This window comes from Dasypus novemcinctus, chromosome 20 (assembly GCF_030445035.2).
Source record: "Dasypus novemcinctus isolate mDasNov1 chromosome 20, mDasNov1.1.hap2, whole genome shotgun sequence".
Taxonomy (NCBI): domain Eukaryota; kingdom Metazoa; phylum Chordata; class Mammalia; order Cingulata; family Dasypodidae; genus Dasypus; species Dasypus novemcinctus.
Genome location: NC_080692.1, coordinates 49764111 through 49787529, shown reverse-complemented (window position 1 = coordinate 49787529; position 23419 = coordinate 49764111). Strand labels below are relative to the sequence as shown.

The 23419-nt window shown below is 39.8% G+C and overlaps 1 protein-coding gene across 11 annotated transcripts in view; it reads right to left on the bottom strand.

Annotated features, from left to right (window-relative positions):
• The window catches only part of CCDC91 (coiled-coil domain containing 91), a 316675-nt gene that overhangs the window by 209096 nt on the left and 84160 nt on the right, over nt 1-23419 (bottom strand). For 10 of the 11 annotated variants that reach the window (XM_058282985.2, XM_071210236.1, XM_058282989.1 and 7 more), the window contains 3 exons: nt 7777-7937; nt 6685-6888; nt 5836-5940 (listed from right to left, as the gene is read on the bottom strand). In XM_058282985.2, coding sequence (XP_058138968.1) covers nt 5836-5940; nt 6685-6888; nt 7777-7937 — 470 coding nt within the window. Of the gene's footprint in view, nt 1-5835; nt 5941-6684; nt 6889-7776; nt 7938-8886; nt 8957-23419 lie in introns of those variants that run through there. The other variant, XM_012518605.4, reaches the window with a different exon arrangement.

Sequence of the window (23419 nt, the reverse complement as noted above, 5' to 3'; positions counted from 1 at the left end):
GCCAGCTACCTCAAGGCATTCCACTGCAGTTCCATCTAGTGAAACAGGATGTGTTAGTCAGGGTTCTCTAGGGAAACAGAATCAACAGGAGATACCTATAAATAGTATGAGATTTATCAGTTTCTCATGTGATTGTGAGGATGCACAAGTCCAGATTCTGCAGGCAGGCTGCAAACCAGGGGCTCTGATGAAGGTCCAAAGAAGATCCTTGATGAGTTTCCGGGAGATGTTGGCTGTCCCAAGATGAGCTGAGAAATTCTCTCTGAATGCTGAAATCACTTCCCCTTTTCAGGCGTTCAACTGACTGACTACACACTGGGCACAATTACCTGGCCAAGCTGGCACATTAACCAAACTACCAGAGTCCACCCCTTCTCAACTCAGCAACCACACACATTACCTTAAAACAGACTTAGTCTCTAAGTCTCTAAACAATAATGGACATGCATATATATATATATATTTCTGCCTAACAACATCAACTCTCCCACATATGTATTAATTCCCTACAGAATAGGGCACAAGCCCTTGGGTAACTGTCACTCTCAAACTTGACATCCTTAAATAATATTATGACACAAGAGTAATACAGCTCTTCATAAGGGAAAAGGTTAGAGAAGAAAACAAAGAAATTCATTTTGCATACATATATCATCATAGTCATGAAATAAAGAAGAAAGATTCGTGACTATTACAGTCCTCGTTTCTGTAACTGGTCATGTGGCCTAAGTTCATACTCCTCACTACCTTCTTCCACTACCCATTCCATGTCCCCATCACCCTCAACAAGCACTTCAGCTGGCCGTGGTTCTTTGCCTTGTGGGGTGACCCAAACTTTCATTCCTGAAGATTCTGGGCCGCTGTTAGTCATGCTTGGATTGTGTTGTTGCAATTTTCCATTGGCTTTAATCACCAGTCATGGCAGTACTGAGAGATGCCCTAGAGGATCCCCTGTATTCCAGGCAAACTCTTCTTTGTCGTAATTACGTAGATGCAGTCCTATTTCCCCTTGATAGTCAGGATCAATCACCCCAGCCAGTAGAGTAATTCCCTTTTTGGCATGTTGATTCAGAGGTAAAAGGAGCCAAAATCAGCAGGTGGCGATCTTAACTTCCAGTTAAATGGAATCATTGTTGTGTTCCCTGGTTGCAGCACTCCTCCTTTTAGAACTAAGACCTGTAGACCAATTCAAACTTAGAGCTTAAGGTTGCAGGGACAGGAAGCAAAAATTTTCCTAGTGGGTCACTAGGAGTACTAGTCAGTGTGCCAATCCCATATCTACCCCTTGATTCCTGGACCTGTGAATCCTGACTGTGGGAGACACGGCACCGTAGAGTGGACACTGAATTAGAGCAGACAGCCTCCTGGAGAACAGTGCCCCAGCCCTGCAAGGTGTTGGCACTGTGACTGAGTCTTCAAGAGGCCATTCCACTGTTGCATCAATCCAGCTGCTTCAAGACTATGGAGAACACGGTAAGACTGGTGAATTCCATGGGGATGTGCCCATTCCCGCACATGATTTGCTGTGAAATGGGTTCCTTGATCAGAAGCAATGCAGTTTGTAATACCATGATGGTAGATAAGACATTCAGTAAGTGCACAGATGGTAATGCTGGAAGTAGCATTGCATATAGGAAATGCAAACCCATATTCAGAGTGTCTATTCCAGTTAACAAATCACTGCCCCCTTCATTGTGGAAGGGGACCGATGTAATAAACCTGCCACCAGGTAGCAAGCTGACCACTTTGGGGAATGGTGCCATATCATGGGCTGAGTGTGGGTCTCTGCTGCTGGCAGACTGGGCACTCAGCAGTGGCTGTAGCCAAGTCAGCCTTGGTGAAGGCCGTCCATGTTGCTGAGCCCACGTATAATCTCCATCCCTACCTCCATGGCCACTTTGTCCATGAGCCCACTGGGCAACGAAAGGAGTGGCTGGGGAAAGGGGCTGAGCATTAGCCACAGAGCGGGTCGTCTTATCCACTTGATTATTAAAATCTTCCTCTGGTGAGCATGCATGTGGGACACAAATATTTTCATGTTTTTTGCCCACTCGGAAAAGTCTATCCACATACCTCTTCCCCAGACCTCTTTGTCACCAGTTTGTAATCATGTTCCTTCCAAGAATTAATCTCCTCAGGAGGGAGCTGGATGGCTGTCTTCTCAGGGTGGGATGGAGGTGGGAAGGCTGTCTCCTCAGGGCAGGGTGGAGGTGGGAAGGCTTTCTCCTCAGGGTGGGATGGAGGGGGGAAGGCTGTCTCCTCAGGGCAGGGTGGAGTGGGAAGGCTGTCTCTTCAGGGCAGGGTGGAGGTGGGAAGGCTGTCTCCTCTGGGCAGGGTGGAGGTGGGAAGGCTGTCTCCTCAGGGCAGGGTGGAGGTGGGAAGGCTGTCTCCTCAAGGCAGGGTGGAGGTGGGAAGGCTGTCTCCTCAGGGCGGGGTGGAGACTGGGCAGCCCTCTCCTCAAGGCCAGGAGGAGGTCATGGAATGGCTCCTCAGGGCAGACCATCACAGGTTTATTTGGGGAAGTCTTAGCAGAATTTAGGGTTTCAATGTCCCCACAGCTACCATCATCGGCCCATATGTGTCCACCCTCATCCTCAGTGTACCTCTCCTTTCCACATCAATGCCCTCACTTTAACAGCAGAGGCCCTGCAAGGTTGAGGTTTGAGTTTCCCTTTTAACTCTGCTACTCCTACAATGATATTTTAGGTCTGGTTTTCAGAGACCTCAAGTCTGCAGCTGGAAAAAACAAGGTTTTCTTTCAGGGCACACAAAGGAACTTTCACATCATTTACAGGGTGCTTTAGTTGCAAATTTGAAGACTTCAGCTCATCCTTTTCTTTTATAACTGTATCTAGTGTATTTAGGAATAGCCAGTCAACATCACTGTACCTTGTAACTCCACAAAACTCTGTCAAGGTATTAAAAACATTCTCACCCTGAGTCTTGCCTCTTACAAGCAAGGCGGTGGCCATATCCAGTGGTGATTTGGTGTATTTCTATGGCCAATTCATGCCATGGACTATCAGTGGCCTCTTGATTATTGGACCAGTGTCCTTGAACCTAATCAGAGTAGAGAGTCAATTGCAAAAATCCCAGAACAAATTCAGAAATTTTTAAGAGTCTGTTTCTTAAGAAGGACGCCTGGTACCAAGCTGAATTAGGGTTCTCTAGAGAAACAGAACCAATAGAAGATAACTGTAAGTAGTATAAGATTTTATAAAATTGCTCATGCGACTATGGGGATGCACATGTCCAAATTCTATACCGCAGGCTGCAAGGCAGGGGCTACAATTAAGGTCCTCGATGCATTCCCAAGAATGTCTGAACGAAGAAGAGACACAGTTCTCTCTCTGAATGCTGAAATCAGTTCTTTTAAGCCCTTCATCTGATTGGATAAAACATCACTCATTGCTGATGGCAATCTCCTTAGCTGATTGTAGATGCAACCAGCCATAGATGCAATCAGCTCACTGTTAAAGGCCATGAAATGCCCGTGGATTACAATTAACCCAGTGCTTGCTTCACCAAACAACTGGACACCATTACCTGGCCAAGTGGACACATTAGCCTAACCATCACACTAGTAAATGAATCACTTAAAACTAAATGAATCAGATGTGGAAACTGGTTCAAAGAGCATCGGGGAGCTGTTATACATAGGAAATTGAATAACAGAGTGTTAGACTAAGAAAGAAAGCTAGGTTAGAAACAACCTGGTTAATGCCTGAAATGGCAATAAACTATGAGTTTACCTTTTCCAAAAGCCAGAAATGATCTGCACCTCTAGTGAGGAAAAAAATCAATAATTTAAAATTCAACTTCACTAAGTCTGGAACTTTTAATCAGTAGTCAACAGTATATCAAAAAAAGGACATTGCCCTAAATAATTCTAGGATATGTCTATGCCTATTAAACAATTCCCCACAGAGCACTGAGAGGACATACAGCTCACTTTTATCCTTAATTCCAAGTTCTGCATTGTTTTAACAGAGCCACACAGAATCTGGAGGAAAAGCACTGCAGGCAGAGAGGATGTGAATGAATCATATCCTTTTTCTTCCACTCACCTCTCCAATAGCCTCACCTGCACAGACTCAAATCCACCTCAGCTTAATTACGCAGCTTCCTGTAAGTAAGTAGTGGGGGGTGAAACTGGAAAAGCTACAAGATTTATACTGAAGGGAAGCAGATGTGGCTCAACTGGTACAGCGGCCGCCTACATGTAGGAGGTCCAGGGTTCAAACCCAGAGCCTCCTGACCCATGTGGTGAGGTGGCCCACGTGCAGTGCCACTGCGCACCAGGAGTGCCATGCCATGCAGGGGTGTCCCCTGCAAAGGGGAGTCCCACACGCAAGGAGTGGACCCCTCAAGGAGAGCCGTCCCATGCAAGAAAAGCGCAGCCTGCCCAGGAGTGGCGCCGCACACACAAAGAGCTGATGCAGCAAGATGATGCAACAAAAAGAACACAGATTCCCGGTGCTGCTGACAAAAATGCAAGCAGACACAGAAGAACACACAGTGAATGGACGAAGAGAGCAGACAATGGGGGGATGGGCGGGTGGGGGGAGAAATAAATAAAATAAATCTTTGGAAAAAAAAAAAAGATTTATACTGAAAAAAAAAAATGGGAAGTGAGGTTGGGATCTGATCTGATTTACGTTTGATAAAGCCAACTCTACTGGTCAAATGAAAATTCCTGAGGGAAGGGGCAAGCGTGGAAGCAGGCGGTGGTGCCCTCAGGAGACTATCACGACGACCCAGCAAACACACAGACACATCTTAGTACAGAGTTTGTGAGGAGGAAAAACAAAGCAGAAGAAGGGGAAGCTTGGAGGGTACGTGCCAGGGCAGCCTGGGAAGGCTTCTGTGATAAGAGGACATTTGAGCAGAGACCTGGAGGACGAAAGAGAAAACTAAACTAAACTAAACATGCAGATATCCGGGGAAGAGTATTCCAGACACAGGAACAGAGTGAAATAACTGAGGAGAAGGAGTCAAGGAAGGACAGGAGGAGCAAAATCAGAGCATGCAGGACCTTGCAAACCATTTCAAGGATCTGGCTTTTGGTCTGGGTGAGATGAGAAGCCACCGATGGTTTCGAAACAGAGAAATGTCAGGCTTGAGATTAAGTATTGAAAAGAAAACAGTGGCTGCAACCTGGAGAATGGCCTGAAAGTGGGCAACAGCAGAAGCAAAATCCATGCGTTTACTCTGGTATTCCAAGAGAGAAATAAGGACCGCCTAGAATAGGGCGCAGCAGTGGCCAGTGACCGACTGACCCCCGGATACTGGGAAGATACAGCCCACAGTTCACTAAGGGATCAGGTACAAGGTAGGTACGAAAAGGGACCTGAGAGTGGGTGTCACCATCGGCAACTGGAAAGACGGAGCTGACGCTGACAGGGACAGTAGACTGCAGAAGAAACCAGTTTATTAGTAAAACGTAGGAAAAAGAAGAAAAGACATGACTACAGTTTACGAAGAAGATTGAATACCTGTTAGTGGCTTACAGGGGTAGCTCTACACTCTTTTTCAAATGTAATAACAATATTTAAGGAAAATTACAATGCCAATGCCAACATTTTATCTAGAAACAGTATTTTTTCATCAAATTGCCTAATTTGAGACTTAAAGTATTAACCCTCAGAGCTTCGCAAAGATTCATACCTTTCAAAATGGCATTTTTCATCTATTTCATCTGTTTGGTCAATTTTTATATTTTTACACAAGTATCTAATCCTTCCATCATTAGGTATTTATTGAGCACTTTTTCAAATTATACTATACATTTCTTCAAAAGACATACATTTCAAATTTAAAGTTCACTGGGCTTACCTGAAGCTCTTTGTATCTATCTTGAAAAGAAATGGCCTCTTGCTCTTTTTCCTTTAAGAAACCTTTTTCTAGAACACTATGCTTTTCCATTAACGATTCCACATCCTTGAAGAAAAATGCAAACACAATCTTGGTAATATTTAATGGCCCATATTTACTTTTCATTAACAATAACAGAAAATAGACGGTCACGAAAAGAACAGACAGGAAGCAGGGCTTAAAGTCTAACAATACTGTAGAGTGCATGCTTCTCTCTAATTTCTGGAGCAATAACCAACATCAAAAGAACACTAGAAACTACTCCTGTAAATAGATGAGAACATCTCAACTAACTTCAATCAACTAAACTAACCTCTGCCTAAACTTTTTAAAAATTTGCTAAGGTTTTTTTGAAGATATTTTTGTAGGGAAGAGAGATGAGAACCTCAATACTTTACAAAACAGCTGTGTATGTAAGTACTCTTGTCAGATACCCCATAGTGCCTGACTGGCCAGTGCTCTAACGCCCATCAGGACAGGCCAATGCTACAAAATGTCTAACCTGCATAGCAAACACTACTGCACTGCTTCCCAGCCCTAGGTGTTAGATAACAATAAACCAGGAAGGAAAGCACTAGAGAGAAACAAAAGGTAGTATAAGAGTGTTCCTATCTTTTAAGGGCATATGTAAGAGTAGAGGTCACTCATCAAAGGCTTTTCCAAATGATAAATTCACGTGACTGATTTAAACCTGTGGCCAAGGGAAGACAGTATCTTCTTCCTCTGATTAATTTTTAAATCATTGGATTATAGCAACTTTCCAATATAGACAATCTGAACTGTTTATTTACTATACAATTATAAGCATACCTTTTTAATTCTCTGTTTTTCTTCTTCAGAAATTCTGAGTTTTATCTCCAAACTTGAAATTTTTTGCTGAAGCTGTAAGTTAGATAAATTGGCTTCGGGATCCTCAGAATCATCCACAAGAGCAACTGTTCCATTACTTTTCTCATCAGTTAAACCCAATGGAAAAAGTGAGATATCCAGATGAGTGTGTGTTGATTGCTGAATCTAAATCACATTTAAAAAGAGAGGGGGGGAAGGGGTTGAGATTACTCTGTACCATTAAGAAAAACTACCAACAGGCACCAGAGATCACATCTGAAAATTAAGTTGTAGCAAAGGCTCTGAAATTATTTCACCATTTAGTATATTAACAAAAGACCTCTGGCTATTACAATCACCTGATCTTTGCAGGAAGAAACAAACTTTCCTCCAACTTTTGAATCTAACGCATTTAATATTTTGCTAGCAAAGCACTAAAAAAAATTTTTTCTTAGGATTGAACATATTTTATTAGGTATAGATATATCTGGGAGTCACCAGTTCTTGAATTTACACACACAGGCAGAATTCTTTATATTTTATAGCATAAATCAGAATTTGAAATTCATCAGTGACCTCTAACTCACCACCACTTTCCAGCAGAGATAACAGGTAACCCGAGCATGCATCCAGCACTGTGGAAACCTGCACTATCTCCAGCACCCAGCACAACGCCTGCTTCAATAAATATTTGACTGACTAAACCATGTCGAGTACTGTTTGGTTTTTACTCTAAAGTTGCAATGGATGTTGCAATAACTGAAAACATGGTTCCTTGAAAAGAGAAATAACCATTCTTTTTTAAAAACTGCTTTCCCTGTTAAAGCTAAAAAATTACAAATGCAAAGTTAAGTCAATTTTAATAAGATACTCAAACCTTATTTGGGCAGCTAAGTATACTTAAATACCTTGCAGCTGTGCCACACACACACACAAAATCTATGTATTAGCCTCAAAACTAGAATAGCTATTGCAGAAATATTTCTTTTAAAATAAAAATCAGAGAATTTTTTACTGAACCAGTATGCTATTTCTTAAGTATGCACATTTGCTTTAAAAACACGCCACATTTACCTGTGCCTTAGGAAGAGTCTGATTGACTGTGCTGTTGTTGGCGTGTCCATTTTCGGGCGATGAAACGATGGCATCAGGGGACAGGCAGCCAACTGCAGGTGCAGAGCGGTCGTGGTCCAGGACTATCTCAGGAGAAGCTGGCGAGAGGTGGACTCCAGATACTAACGGAGAACAAAAGACAGGACAGGGTTACGCAAGAGGAGAGAGACAGGGGACACGTGGGAGGGAAGAGGACAGTCAAAGGGAGAGGAAGAAAGGTGAGGGTTGTAAAACCCACAACACTGAAAACGAGTTTTCCATGACTACAGCTCAGGGAATAAGGCGAATTATTACAGCATATAATTTTATATTATGTACTATATAGTTTTTATATATAATACATAATTTTATATTATACATAACTTTTAAATTGTTATATATTGTAACAATAATATAAAAACTATTCATATTCCATGAGACTCAGGAAAACAAAATATTTTGATATCTCAGTGTTACATACTAACACCATTGCATAACAAAGTACATTTCCAACTCAGAAAAAAATACTAAAGGAACTTATATACCCATTCGTTTAATTAAGAAAAGCTCATGAGTGCCCAGCACAGGCAGCAGGCACTGAGGGGTGCCACAAGCTCGGTGACCTCTGGGCACAGCAGGAAGTGGACCAGGGAGAGATTCACAACAACACGGTGAGGAAAGGGCAGGAGCGACCGCTCTCAAACAACTAACCCAACTGCCGCTGGGTTACATTTTTCTTTTGTAACAGAAAAGACTTTTCATGTTCAAATACTCCATTTTAGTTTGCAAAATTAATTTTTTCTACTGAAAAATAACGTTGAAATACAATCTGTCATTAGTTTCACAACAAAATATCACTGGATTGTGATCTGGATTCAAACACAAGGGTGATGAAATGAATGGCCAATTACCAAACATGAAACAAGACAGAAATATCTTTAACGGCAAAATAAAGTAGCTATGTTTATTTTACATTACCTCCACGTTTTTCCTAAAATTTGAACAAATTTGCATTGTGTGTGTTTTAAAGTTTAGGAAATGAAAGTGATTCTTAACCCAAGTACGCATTTTAACTTTCTAAATTATAAAGACCTTTATTCCACATTGGCATCAGTAGCAACGTCAGCGAAGCTCTATCATAAATTCTGGAAGGCAGCTCACAATGAAAATTGCATTTTTCCCTGAAGAAAGACATATTTATAAGGCTATTAAGTAATAATTAAAGAATAGTTCCATCTCTGATTGGTTCTTTAAAGTATTATCTTATTTATACTTTTCTATGCAGCAATATTGTGCTTTAGATACTATGCGCCATACTGCTAATTAAGACATTCTATCTCCAAGCACAGGCATGCCACCTTTTTTAAATAAAACATGGAAAACTAGAATTTTTAGTCATGTTTGTAATTGACATATCTTTGTCAGAATTTTTTCCTATCGGTTGCCGTTCTAAATGCTGAGATTTCTCTAAAAGTTGATAATTTTCTAACTTCTCATTCTGAATTACACTCGATAATGAAACAGTTACTGATGGATTTTTAAGGGTTTGGGAATAATTAGCAGCCCATGCGAGAGGCACCTAGCAGGCGCGCTGGGCAGCCGCACGGGCTCCGGCGGGAGCCCTGGGCAGGTGACTCAGCTCCCCTGTGCCTTAGCTTCGTCCTCTGTGAAAGAGCAGGTCCTACTGAGGTTCTCATGGGCTGAAATATATAAATAACATTTAAAATTTCCAATACATATATAACAAAATAATTTTGGTTATTATCCTAAAGGCTATTACTAAATTTGTTGGACAAGCATGTTTCCTTCTGGGCATGCGTGGCCGATACCCTGGGTTCATGAAACCCTAATAGCTCGTTGTGATCTAACACCGGGGCATTTTTAAACAACTCTTTATCACACTCATAGCTACAGCCACATTTTAAAATAAGATTCCATGTGGCCCCAAATCAAATTCTCATCCTGTAACATTAAGCCTTCAAATGTATCAGAGAAAGAAGTAACAAGGGTGGGTAGAAAGGAGAGAAGGAGAAAGGAAGAAAAGGACAAAGAGGAGGAGAGAGGAAAAGGGGAAGGAAGGAAGAAAGGAGTAGGAGGACACCTGGCCTCATACTTTCCCTGAGCCAAATTTCACAAACACATTTCTTGGACAAGCTGTTTATAATCCTGTCTCCACTGTCTTCTTCCTCAGCTCAACCATCATCACTGCAGCTGCCATTTAAGGTATCACTTGTCCTCTCACCTACTGTTCAATCCAGTGGAGACTTGGATTTTACTTTCTACGGCTCCCCAGAGCACATGATTCTAAAGACCCTTCCTTTTTCTTGAAACGTCCTCAGCACACCTGGTGCCACCACCTGTGTTTCCTCCTAATACTATGACTGTTTGGTTTTCTTTCCGGCTCATTCTCGACTCACCCTTAAGAGTCATTGTTGGCTAAACTCTCTGATCGTCCTGTACTCATCCTGGGTGACCACTTCCAAAACCCAATATTTAAATTACTACCTATAAGCTAATGACACCCAAATTCTTATCTCTGGTACAGACCATTCTGCAGACCCACACATCCACATACTCACCATCTTACCAGACAGTTCCTTCCAGCTCTCCAACGGGTTTAACAAACTTACCCATCTTCTCATATAAACCACTTCGCCTCGTGCACGTACTATTACCATAAATGAACTACTTGCCCAATGCAGAATTTATACGACCAAGTGTCACCTCCACTCCAGTCACACAGCTACTGAGAGCTCCCTGGCTCTGCCGCCCTGTTCAGCACCTCTGTGACCTCACAACAGCAGTGCCTCAGTAAAAGCTGGAGCCTTTGGAGCAAAAGATGGATTCACATTTGAACAACGTACTGACTGTAGCTTTGTGAAAACTGCATAAACCCCTCAAAGCCACTACTTCCTCACCTGAAAATGAAATACTACCACAGAAAGATATTTATAGCTTAAATGAGATAATGTATAGAAACCAGGGGATCAGACAGGCTAAGCATTTAGTAGAGAGAGGCTACCACTGTCATTATCACTAGGAAACATGCAAAACAAACCTTGCCTGGAACCTCTCCACCTACCCCATCAGCCACCCAACCACAGTATAATTCAAATCTCCCCCCTCTGTCGACATGTTAAACAATTCTAAGAAATAATGACACTGAAAGCATTACATATCAGAATCTATGGGATACATTTAAAGCAGGGATCAGAAAAAAAAACGATAGCTTTGAGCACATTAATGAATAAAAATCAATGAATTAAATTCCAACCTCACAAATTAGAAAATACACAGCAATGAGAACTAAAGAAACAGAGCCAAGGAAATAGTAAAGATACCAGCAGATATCAATGAGGTAGGTTAAGAAAAAAGGCAAGTCTAATCAAAATCCTGGATTTTTTTAAAAAGTTAAAAATAAACTAATAGCTAATTTAGTCAAGAATAAAAGAGAAAAAAGTACTAACACATAATTAAAGGACAAGGGGGAAAAAACTATTGAATAGAAGATATTAAAAAGAAATCCTTAAGACTCCTCCAGACAAAATGGATATTCTCCCCAGAAAATCCTTTACAAAGTTAGTCTGACTGAACTAAAAAAAATTAAAACTAAAACCATTTTTTAACAAGTCTATTTCCTTGGAGGAAAATATTAAATAAGTTACAAGCAACTACGCCGCCAGTAAAGCACGAGGCCCAGAAGAATTCAAGGGGATTTCCACATAAGCCTCACAGACTGGATAATCCTAACATTCTAAAAATTGTTGTCATTATTTTTATGAACTGAATTCTACACTGATAGCTAAGCCTAATAAAGACAGTACAAAAACAAGAAAATCAGAGACCAGTATGACATAAATAATGAGGCAAAAGTTCTAAATAAAATATCAGCAAACAGAATCCAGTATCTTATTAAGAAAATATGCAATAAATGATCAAGTGGGATTTATTCCAGGACTGAAAATTTGGTTCACTATTAGGAAATGAATGAATATTATAATATTCCATACATAATAATAAAGACAAAAATGATATGATTATCTCCAAGATTTGGAAAGCACCTTTGAATAAAACTGAGCACCCATTTCTGTTAAAAAACACTACAGAGGAGCAGGTGGAGCTCAGTGGTTGAGTGCCTGCTTCCCATGTACGAGGTCCTGGGTTCAATCCCCAGTACTCCTAAAAATACACACTCAGGAAAATAGGAATTGCCAGCTACTTTCTGAACATATGCACAGACCTTAGCTCCTAGAGCCAGCATCTTACTTAGCGGGGAAAAGCTAAAGGCATTTCCTCTAAGACCAGGAACAAGGGTGGCTATGCTAACCATCTCCACATCATTCACCACTGTACTTCAGGCATCAGCTGGAGCAACCAGACAAAAGATATTTTTAAAAAGCATGAAAATAGGAAAAGAAGAAAGAAACTACCTTGTGTCCCTATAGAATGCACCATAAAACAAACAATAAGAGGATACAGTAAAGTAGCAGGGTGATAACAAGGAGAAATCAATAGCTTTCATATATAAAAAACAATAACCATTTAGAGGGTATAGGGGTAGAGAAAACCTTATTTTCCACAGGAACAAAAATAAAACAAAATTCTTAGGAATAGGGGAAGTGGACTTGGCCCAATGGATAGGGCAACCGCCTACCATATTGTAGGTCCGCGGTTCAAACCCCGGGCCTCCTTGACCCGTGTGGAGCTGGCCCATGCGCAGTGCTGATGCACTCAAGGAGTGCCGTGCCACACAGGGGCATCCCCCACGTAGGGGAGCCCCACGTGCAAGGAGTGTGCCCCGTAAGGAGAGCCGCCCAGCGCGAAAGAAAGTGCAGCCTGCCCAGGAATGGCGCTGCCCACACAGAGAGCTGACGCAGCAAGATGACGCAAAAAAAAAAAGAGACAGATTCTTGGTGCTGCTGATAAGGATAGAAGTGGTCACAGAAGAACACACAGAGAACGGACAGAGAGAGCAGACAACTGGGGGGCGGGGGGTAGGGGGAAGGAGAGAGAAATAAATTTAAAAAAATACTTAGGAATCAATTTAGCAAGAAATGTGGAAAAAGCTTTAAAACACTCCTGAAAATCATAAAAGTAGACCTGAACAAAACATATGCCTGGTAACTGGATCGGACAATGGAACATCCGAAAGCTGCCAGTCCTCCTTTAGTTAATTTATAGATTTAATGTACCCTGACAAAAGAATCAAGAAGTCTTTTTTTATAGTCAAGCTAGGCAAGTGAATGTTAAATGTCATATGGAAAAATAAACATGCAAAAACAAGCAGGAAAGCACTAAGACTAGCCCTCTTTAATAAACATCCTTAATAAACTATATTAAAACCTACTACTGGCCTTAATAAAATATACTATATTAAATTATATTAAAACATACTTTAAAACCTCTAATTAAAACAGTGTATTGTTTGATGCAGTAATAAACAGTTCAGAGGAAAAGGAGAATGCCAGAACTAGACCTGAGGATATGGAGAACTTCGCCATTACAAAAGCAGCCGCTTAAGTCACTGAGACAAAGACGGGCATGTTTCCAGAGCACTGGCCAGCCATTTGGAAGGAGATAAACTCCAAATCAATCAGGGCCCTAAACATATCAAGCGAGACCACGTGAGGACGAGAGGGGAAGACGGTGCGTTCCTCCCGACCTCAGGTGTGAGGAAGGCTTTCTAACTACCACTGGATTCCAGGTACAATGAAAAGTTAGTCAGAAACTACCTCAATGAAAATCAGAAGACAAGTGAAAAACAAAAGGGTACTTGCAACGTGTATAACATAAAAGGGCTAATATTCCAAACACACAAAGAATTTTTCAAGCCTGAGAGAAAAAAAGGCTAAAAAATAATTTAAAAATTAAAAATAATAAAACCCCACTAAATGGCAGGCAAAGCAGATAATTCACAAAAAAAGAAAATATTCCAATGACCCTTAAACATATGAAAAGAAACAGATACATGCATCTACTCATTTGTTATAAAGGAAATACAGGAAGGAGGAATCCAAAACTAATGAGATTGATTAGTGGGAATTGGTAAGAATCAGGTAGAAAAACCAGAAGAAATGAATGACAGGAAAGAGCTCTTCTCCAAGCACAGTTTTTTGTTAGATGGTTCTGATTAATGGAGTCATGTTAATGTTTCACATACTCAATGAAACATAAACTACAAGAAGCAGGTGGCAGGGCGGAGAATCCTGAAATGGATTATAAAGACCTACGGAGGAACTAACTCATATTTTAAATGAATAATGTGACAAAAAACTAACCCAAGTTACTGCGGGACATAGTATTTTGACTATGTGCCCTCAGAGTAAAAATAAACTAACCAAAAAGCCAAATACTGATGAGGAGTAGAAGGAAAAGAAGAATAAGACAAAGAAAAAGAAGAGAATAAGCAGTAGGAAAATGAGAATGATGACACAGCAAATGTGGTATAATGTTAATAACTAGAGAACATGGATGAAGGGTATATGGAAATTCTTTGTCCAATTCTTACAACAATTCTGTGAGACAAAATAATAAGTTAAAAGGAATAAACAGGAAAGAGTAAAAAAAAAAAAAAAGAAAAGAAAATTATATAATAGAAAACAAATGAAAGATCAAAAGAATTACTCATAAAGGGAAAAATATCTGACCTTAAAAAAAGCCTTCCCGGGAGCAAATGTGGCTCAAGCAGTTGAGCCCCCACCTCCCACACCCAGGATATGTTGCCGGTGCCTCCTGAAAAAACAAAAAACTAAAAAAAAAAACAAAACAAAAGAAACAACTCAGGGAAGCTGATGTGGCTCAATGGTGGAGCACTGGTTTCCCAAATATGAGGTCCCTGGTTCAATTTCCAGCCCCTGGTGCCTTAAAAAAAAGCTTTCCCTAGGCAAACCACTACATCAACACTTGACACCACCAAAAATGCATAAACAAATCTGCCTTAGCAGTACTGTCCATCAGACAAAATAACTCACAGCAGCCGGAATACCACTGGGAGGCGAAAGGTTGAAGGAGCTGTGCATAAGCACGTGCTAGAATGTTACAGAGCAGTGAAAATGAGGAAACTCGAGGTCTATGCAACTACATATGTGGGTGAAAAAGGTACAAAAAGGGCTTTGTCCTGAACACCCATTTTTAGAAGCACAAAACAAGCGGCGCTGTTCTCACTATCTTCACCTAATTAAACCCGTCTTTACAAAAGCAAAGACGCGACAGCCCCTGGAGGACAGCCCCCCGGGAAGGGCACAGGGCAGGACTGACCAGGGGTCCTGCAGCTGGCGTGTCCTGGGTGCAGTGGTGTATCCATGACGTCATTTCACACTGTAAATACTTACCCGCGACTAAAAATGCAACCTTGAAACCTCCTTGTGCCAGTGCCTTCCTGGTTGTACTTCATCCCACCCCTCAAAACTTGTTTGGGTTTAAAGGCAGAGGAAAAGACCCTAGTTCAAACTCAAGACTAATACGGGCTAAGAAACAACGCTAAGAAACAACTCTAAGAAACAACACTTTGTGGGGGAAAAAAGGCCAACAATTAGCAACAGCCGGTAGGCCCCGGTGGAGAAACAGGCCTTCCTGGCACCTGCTAACCTTATCGATACGTACCCCAGACACACGAAAGCATGTGTCCAAGATGCCTAGATTTATGGGTGCTTTCAACTTATGGGACATCACTGGACTGTCCATAAATTTGTTGAATTTTATAGTAGAAATATGCTTCCGAGTATAGCAGAAGCTAGTATTTTAAAAATAAAATGCAAAAACAAAAGAGTAGGTGTTGTGAAACAAAAAGAAGATATAAGTGTTTTAAACTTCCAAATAGAAACTGGATTTCCTTCAGTTATAGAATTAAGTTTTCCACTATGCTATAATTCAAATACCATCACTACACTTTAGGCAATATCATAATAACTTGTTTCCCTCTAAAAAATCCATACTGGTAAATACTGTCCATATATATGGCCACAGAATACTATTAATAACAATGATGGTACATATGGTATGTTTTTTAATACGTGCTTAACAAACGCAAATTTTTAAATTTAATAACAGAAAATGGAAATCTCTAATATGTAAAATCTAATTATCTTCTCACATAACCAAGATGATACAATTTTTAAAGTCTGAAACTGTTAACAATATTCTCTGGTCTATTAAAAACTGACTGCTGCTCAAAAATCTTTAAATTCAGAAGATCAAGTATACCCAACACCACCAATTCCCATGAAAACTCAGTGAAAAATTTTTAAAAAGCAGAAATCTACAAAACGTAGTTTCTCTGGGTGGTTTGCTGTTTGCTTGCTCTGCTTCATTGTAAATGTGAAGTCCTTGGTTTTCCAGGCTTGAAAGGATACAAGGTCAGCACATACTCCTTCACGGCTATGAAGACAATCAAGAGGACAATGAATGGCAGTTTTCCATCTCTGACTTTGCATGGAAAATTGGCAATGTCAGTGGGGCATATCATATTTCATTGCTGGGCCTCTTCTAAAACACATAGAAAAAGCCTACTAATCAGAACAGCATGTAGAAGGAGCACCCACCTACAAAGTGCAAGCAATTTTTTTTCCAGTAATTCTGCTTGTGGTCAACGCTGATTTCTATTACATAAGCATAATAACCCTTGTGAAGTCTAAACAAGAAATAGGTGTAAACACCCAGGCCCTTCTGACTATACCCAGAGAAATCTGTTTATTTCCACTAATGGTTAAAAATAATTCAAAAGGAGAATGCCCATAAAATAATGCTAAAACTTGTAACTTTAAAAATATTTTGGGTGTTTAATTTTCAGTCTAACATAGTCTTACACAATCCAGGCCACTTTCCCCCATTATTTCATTTCTCAGGTACAACAGAGGCTGATGGCTTTCATTTTCACAAAACGTCATCTCACTCGTATCCTTTGATACCCTGATATATTTTAAGATTTATGTTGTTGAACACACTTGCTCCTATTTATTGCTCATTGTTGGGACTATTGAAGTAACTCTTACAGGGAAATCATTCTTGGTTGCGGAAACAAAGAATTTGCAAGAATTTAGGATGATTCTAAGCAACGTATCTAAAGAATTTTTAGTAAGATAAAAAATAAGTGAATAGATTTATTTTGACTCGACAAAGAACAAGACGAAAGTCAGCGTTTAAACACAATTGACTCCTTCTGAGGAAGACTTCCGACAGGAATTGACCCTTGATTTACAATTTACTGAATAAACGTAATTTAATGGATTTAAGGAGATACCTGGATTTATCTAGGCTACCTAGGGTGGTTAATCAAGGAAGAATACATGACATCTTAAGAAATGGTTAAGGTGCAGAGACTCAAGGAATAGGAATGGCCACTTTCTTAGTAAGAGGGATTCTATAATCGATGAAATTGGCGACATCCCATTTTAGTCATTTTTAATTATTCTCCAGACTTCTTGGTATTCTATTTTTAAAGGCTCTGCCTTTACTTGCTTATTTGAGGAATAATATTGTGTTTTGAGGGCTGTTGGGGAACACCATATACAGAAACTGTAAAGAAGCAATTTTTAAATTACGCAAATGACAAGAGAAACTATGTTTTAATTTCTAAAAGAGATAGGCAAAGATCAAGTCCTCATAATCTCTTTTTAGCACAGTCAACACAAAATCCTATTAATACCATGAAATACAAATGTAACCTTTTGAAGAGGAAAGTAAAAAGGAATAAGCTTTATAAATCCTCATTGTTTATTATCAGCAAGAGGAAAATCCCACAGCATCCCCCAAAAATAAAAAATTAAAGCAGAAGGAAACAGGGAAGTGGATTTGGCTCAACTGATAGAGCGTCCACCTACCATATGGGAGGTCCAAGGTTCAAACACAGGGCCTCCTGACCCATGTGGAGCTGGCCCACACACAGTGCTGATGCGCGCAAAGAGTGCTGTGCCATGCAGGGGTGTCTCCCGCGTAGGGGAGCCCCACACGCAAGGAGTGCACCCTGCAAGGAAAGCTGCCCCGCGCGAAAAAAGTGCAGCCCACCCAGGGGTGGCGCCACACACACAGAGACAGCAAGATGATGCAACAAAGAGAGACACAGATTGCTGGTGCCGCTGACAAGAATACAAGCGGACACAGAAGAACACACAGCGAAAGGACACAGAGCAGACAGTGGGGGCAAGGGGGAAGGGGAGAGAAATAAAGAATAAATAAATCTTTAAAAAAAGCAGGAAGAAATTAATCAAATATAGAGAGCATTGTCTAATAAGTTTCAAGAAGAATTAAACATTTCGAAACCATAAACACATCTGTTGTTACTGTCTAAAATCTTTGAGATTTTTTCTTTTAACTCTTGCTTCACATAGAGTGGCCAAATATAGAGAGGTTCAAAGCAATTTCCCAAAAGGGAAAAAACAGTGATCACAATTTAAGTTAAAATCATATGCTTTGAAGACGTCATCTAAAAATGTTAGGTTCCTGCTGATCAGTTTCTGGCTTCTCAGTACATGGAAACTAAACCCCTAAGAGTTTCTTTTAAAACCAACTGCAACCAGATGAGACACTTAAGAACGAAGAAGTGTGTGTGCTCTTTTTTTGGACTCATTTATTTATTTATTCGCTCGTTCAAAATACAATTGTATTAGACTCACTTGCGGTTTCCCTACATGGGGCTCTTCTGCCCCTTTTATTTGAACCTGTAGTTAGCACTATACTTGTTGAGCGTGTGTCCCAGACACTTAAGACTTTGGTCCGTTCCTGTGCTGGTTGAACCCTGAATCGCAGTAGAGTTGCAATACCTACTCTCCAGTCATTGGACTCACCTGACAGCTAACAGAGAGACGATGGTGGACAACACCCATCCTAAGGAAAGGAGAGTGTCTGCAACTGCAAGCAGGATAGCGCCATCCACCTGCTCCATGGCATCTGAGCCCCCTCCCAATTAGAAACAGAGTGGGTATCACCATGCCTAAGTTCTCAAGACTGGGGAATGAACAATGGGCTAAAATAGACTTACTGCTATTCTATTACAGACTTTTTCTTATTCTAGCAATGGAAGAACTTTTATCATTGATATAAAAGCAGTGGCCACCAGAGATTCTGGGGAGAAGGGGAAGGAAGAATAGATGTAATATGGGGGCATTTTCGGGACATTGGAATTGTCCTGCATGACGCTGCAATGATGGGCTACAGGCCATTATGTATTTTTTCATAACCTACAAAACTGTGCAGGACAGAGCTTAAACTATAAACTGTAGTCCATGGTTGGTAGCAATGCTTCAATATGTACTCCTCAATTGTAACAAACGTACCACACTAATAAAGGGTGTTGTTAATGTGGTAAAGTATGGGAGGGGCATATAGGAATTCCCTATATTTTTTATGTAACATTTATGTAATCTAAAGCTTAAGAATAAAAAACTTTAAAAAAAACAACAACTGTAGAGTACCACTATAATCAAGGTACTATCCAATGGAAGATACAGAGCAAATCTTTACACTGAAAAAGTTTACCCTGAGATTTTCATATTGGTATTGGAATTTTTTAAAAATCCTTATCCAAAGTACTTAATGTAAGCATTATGGAAAGGTTTGGCACTGTTGTAGAGTTGATAGCACTTTTAGAACACCTCAAATAAAAAATGACTAAAATAAAATACTAGTGTCTAACACAATGTTACATATAACAGGCATTCAATAAACCATCAGCTCTTAAGAATTTATCTAGGTATTTCTCGGAAATATTTTAAATAATTCAAGCCACTGTTAGCTAAGTTTCAAAAAGGTAAAATCTTGACTCATAGATATAAAATGATCACATGTTAAAAGCTGTATTCTACTCATGCAATGGAGAACCAGTCAAATGTAATAACCAATTAAAAAGAAATAGCAAAAGAACACAACTTTTTGGGGAGAAAAAGGATGTTGAAGTAAACTGCAAATGGAGGTAACATTGGTTCTTTCTAATAAAGGAATGGAAAATCAACAAAAGTTTTAACTAGACATCACAGAATTTGCATGTTGGTCATTATTCCTACAACACATAAAGATGGGCCACATAGCTCAAAGGCAGTGAACAGGACTGGAACTGGGCTGATACAGACAATGCATACTTTCCATCGACCACCAGTTTTTCCTATACGGGCAAAACGAAGAACTCAAATTTCTGTTTAGCGAAGTGAAATGAAGAAGGAAAAGAGACCTGCCTTCGACTGAGCACATACCACACACGAGGCACGGGGCAAAAAACTGCTGCATGCCCAATGACTCGATCCTCACAACAGAGCCACTTTATACCTGACGATCCTCATGTTTTTGGTTTAACTAGAGCTGCCCAAGATCTCAGAGCTGGAGGACTGGTGACCCAGGATCAGAAAGCAGGTCTGTTGGACTCCAAAACTCCATAACGACTAAAATGCAAGTTGAAATCATGTAGGGCTTTTTAGTTTGTTTTTGTTTTCTAGTAAGTAAACAAACAATGAATTAAAGATATAAGACAAAGGAACAAAATATAGCATAACTAATAATAAAAGCATAAAGTTAAAAAAAAGGAAAAAGATAAAAATTTAAGAATCATTTAATAAAACCAATGCTCTCAAATAAGTATATATTTAAATTGGCACTACTAACAGAAGATATTGTCCTCAAAGTTATTAAAAACCCAAAGAGAAAGAAAAACATGGCTAGCTAGCACACATACAGCAATTTAACAATGCCAATTAAAAAATAAAATAAAACCAGCAGTCCTCAAATAAACTCTTAAATATACCCTACTGCCAATGCAAAACAAAATTTACAAAGGCAAACAAAACTACTTTAAAGTTCCCTACTGATCTTCCAGTTAACCAAATGGCAGAGAAAATCCACTTACGGTATGTGAATATTGGTAAAATGAAATTCACAATTTTCTCTTCTTTCTTCCTTCTTTAACTGCAATAAAAAGCTTGCCACAATGTCCAGTCCCTTTATGCTATGGAGATTATTTTTAGTTCTCTTTTTCTTCTATGTGCACTATGCTTTCCTCAATTGAAGATTTCTTCCTCTCATACTGTCTGAATGAATTTCCTCTGTTACTATTTTTTCTCTAATGCCCATGCCATTCTTGCTATGAATTTTTATGTAATGTATACTACTACTTTTTTACTTAATCATTATGTCTTGAAGTTAAAGTGTTTTTTCTTTTTCTTTTCTGAATAAAATAGTAATACCAATAAACAAATCTTTCTATCAGCACACTACAGATTTCAGCAGATTACAAGCATAACAACCATGTGCCAGAGGCTGACTCTTAAGATGAAATAAATGGCCCCATAATAATTTCCAGAGTATACACAAAATGAGTATCATTGTATACAACTGGAATTCTTCGCTTTTGAGAGCTTTTGGGTTTTTACCAAGCTTAATCTGAAATCTGAAAAACATCTTTACTATCCAAATAGAGTGCTACATTTAAGCATCCCCATCAGAGTTAGCAGGATTTCCACTGTAAATTAATAAATCTACATTCTGGTTTTACACTTTAGTGGTATAAGCTTAATTCATCTCTAAGAAAGGAATCTCCTCTCAAGATATTGGCAAAATTAAATTACTGAGTCTGCAAGGATCCATGCCAACCTTAACCAAAATGTGGTGTATACATATAAAGAAATATTATTCAGTCGGAAAAAGGAATGAAGCTCAGGTTCATGCGACAGTCTGGATGAACCTTCAAGACATAATGTTGAGGGAAATAAGACATGCACAAAAGGATAAATACTGTGTGATCTCACTGACATGAAATAACTAGAATAAGCAAACTCTAGACTACAGAGTCTAGAACACAGGTTACCAAGGGCTCAATTAGGGGTAGAAAATGGGAAGTTAAAGCTTAATTTGTATAGCATTTCTGTTTGGGTCGATGGTAAAGTTTTGGAAAAGGATGGTGGTGATAGCAGTACCACATTTTTTAGTGTAATTAAGAGCAGTGGATTATATAGGTGAATATGCTTAAAAGGGGAAATTTTAGGTCACACATATTACTATAATAAAAATTAAAAGATAAAACACAGGACTATATAACCAGTGGACCCTATTGTAAGAGATGTACTATAGATAACAGTACAATTATAAAAATGTTTTTTCCTGAATTATAACAAATGTACCACACTAATGCAAGGTGTTAATAATAGGGTTATACATTGAGAGAAAGTTCACTCTAATATAAACCACGCGCTACAGTTAACAGTACAATTATAATAGTCTTTAATCATTTGTAAGAAATGTACCACACTAACGCAAAGTGTTAAATACGAGGGGAGGGATATATGGAAAGGCTGTATTTTTTAATGCTTTTTCTGTAAACCTACGATTTCTCTAATTAAAAACTTTTATTAAATAAGCTTTAAAAAGTTAAAGATCTGCAGGAAAGAGCTGAGGATGGAGAACGGGTAGGTAATTCAAAATAATCAACAAAATTGTTTTCTATACACAAACAAAGCATAAGAAAAAGAATGCTAATGATCTCTAAAATTCTGTTCCTTATATTTCATTCCATTTTATAAGATTATCAAAGTCCTACTAAAATCTGCCAATATCCTCATAATAAGAGCATGATTCTTATGTAAAATAGACCAAATCTTAGGAAAAGAGTGGTACACTCTCTGTTCTGTTCTATACATGCTGAAAATGACAGCCTGCTCATATGGGAGTGCTTAGAGTATTTGGAGATTTACTTTTATCAAACCATTTATTTGCATTACCTCTTTTTATATTTCCTAACAACTCTAGAAGGGACGTGTTTTAGTTTGCTGAAGGCTGCCGATGCAAAGTACCAGAAGTGGGTTGGCTTTATAGAGAGGATTTATTTGGAGTAAAAGCTTACAGTTCCAAGGCCGTGAAAAGCCTAAACCAAGCACCATAAGAGGTGCTTTCTCACCAAAGTCAGCTACTGTTGATGCTGGCGTGTCGCCACGTGGTGAAGCAAGATGGCCGCCCACCTCTGCTGCACCATCTCCCAGAGCTCAGCTGCGGGCAACAGGGCGCAGGGCGCGTCTCTCCCCGAGCCTCTGGGGGAATCTCTCCTCTCAAGCTGCTCGGTGGGCCCAGCCTCTTGGGGACTTTGTGCTTAAGTGATCCTCTTGTCCTTTCTCACATGGCAGGGTCCAAACGGTGGCTTCCTTTTCCTGAGTCCATGTCTACGTGTCTCCATTTTTATCAGACCCAGCAAAAGGACGGAACTCCTCCTGAGTCACACCTCACCTAGTCCAATCAAAAGCCCCAAAGAGATCTTATCAAGTAAATGTAATCAAAGGGCCTTGTATGAGTCAGCCAAAGGGGTGCTGATGCAAAGTACCAGAAAACTGCTGGCTTTCATTTGGGGTAGAAGCTTAGAGGTACCAGGCCATAAAGCATAAGTTACTTCCCTCACCAAAGCCTTTTGTCACGTGTTGGAGCAAGATGGCTGCCGGTATCTGCCAGGGTGCAGGCTTCCTGGGTTCCCCTCTTCCGGGGGCTTGCTTCTTTCCGAGCTCAGGGTTCCTCTCTTCCTGGGGCTTGCTTCTCTTTCCTCACAACCAAGCTACTCGTGTGTTTACTTTCCCAGGGCTCCAGCTCAAGACGCCAGCATCAAAACTCCAACATCAAAACTCCAACATCAAAACTCCAACATCAAAACTCCAGCATCAAAACT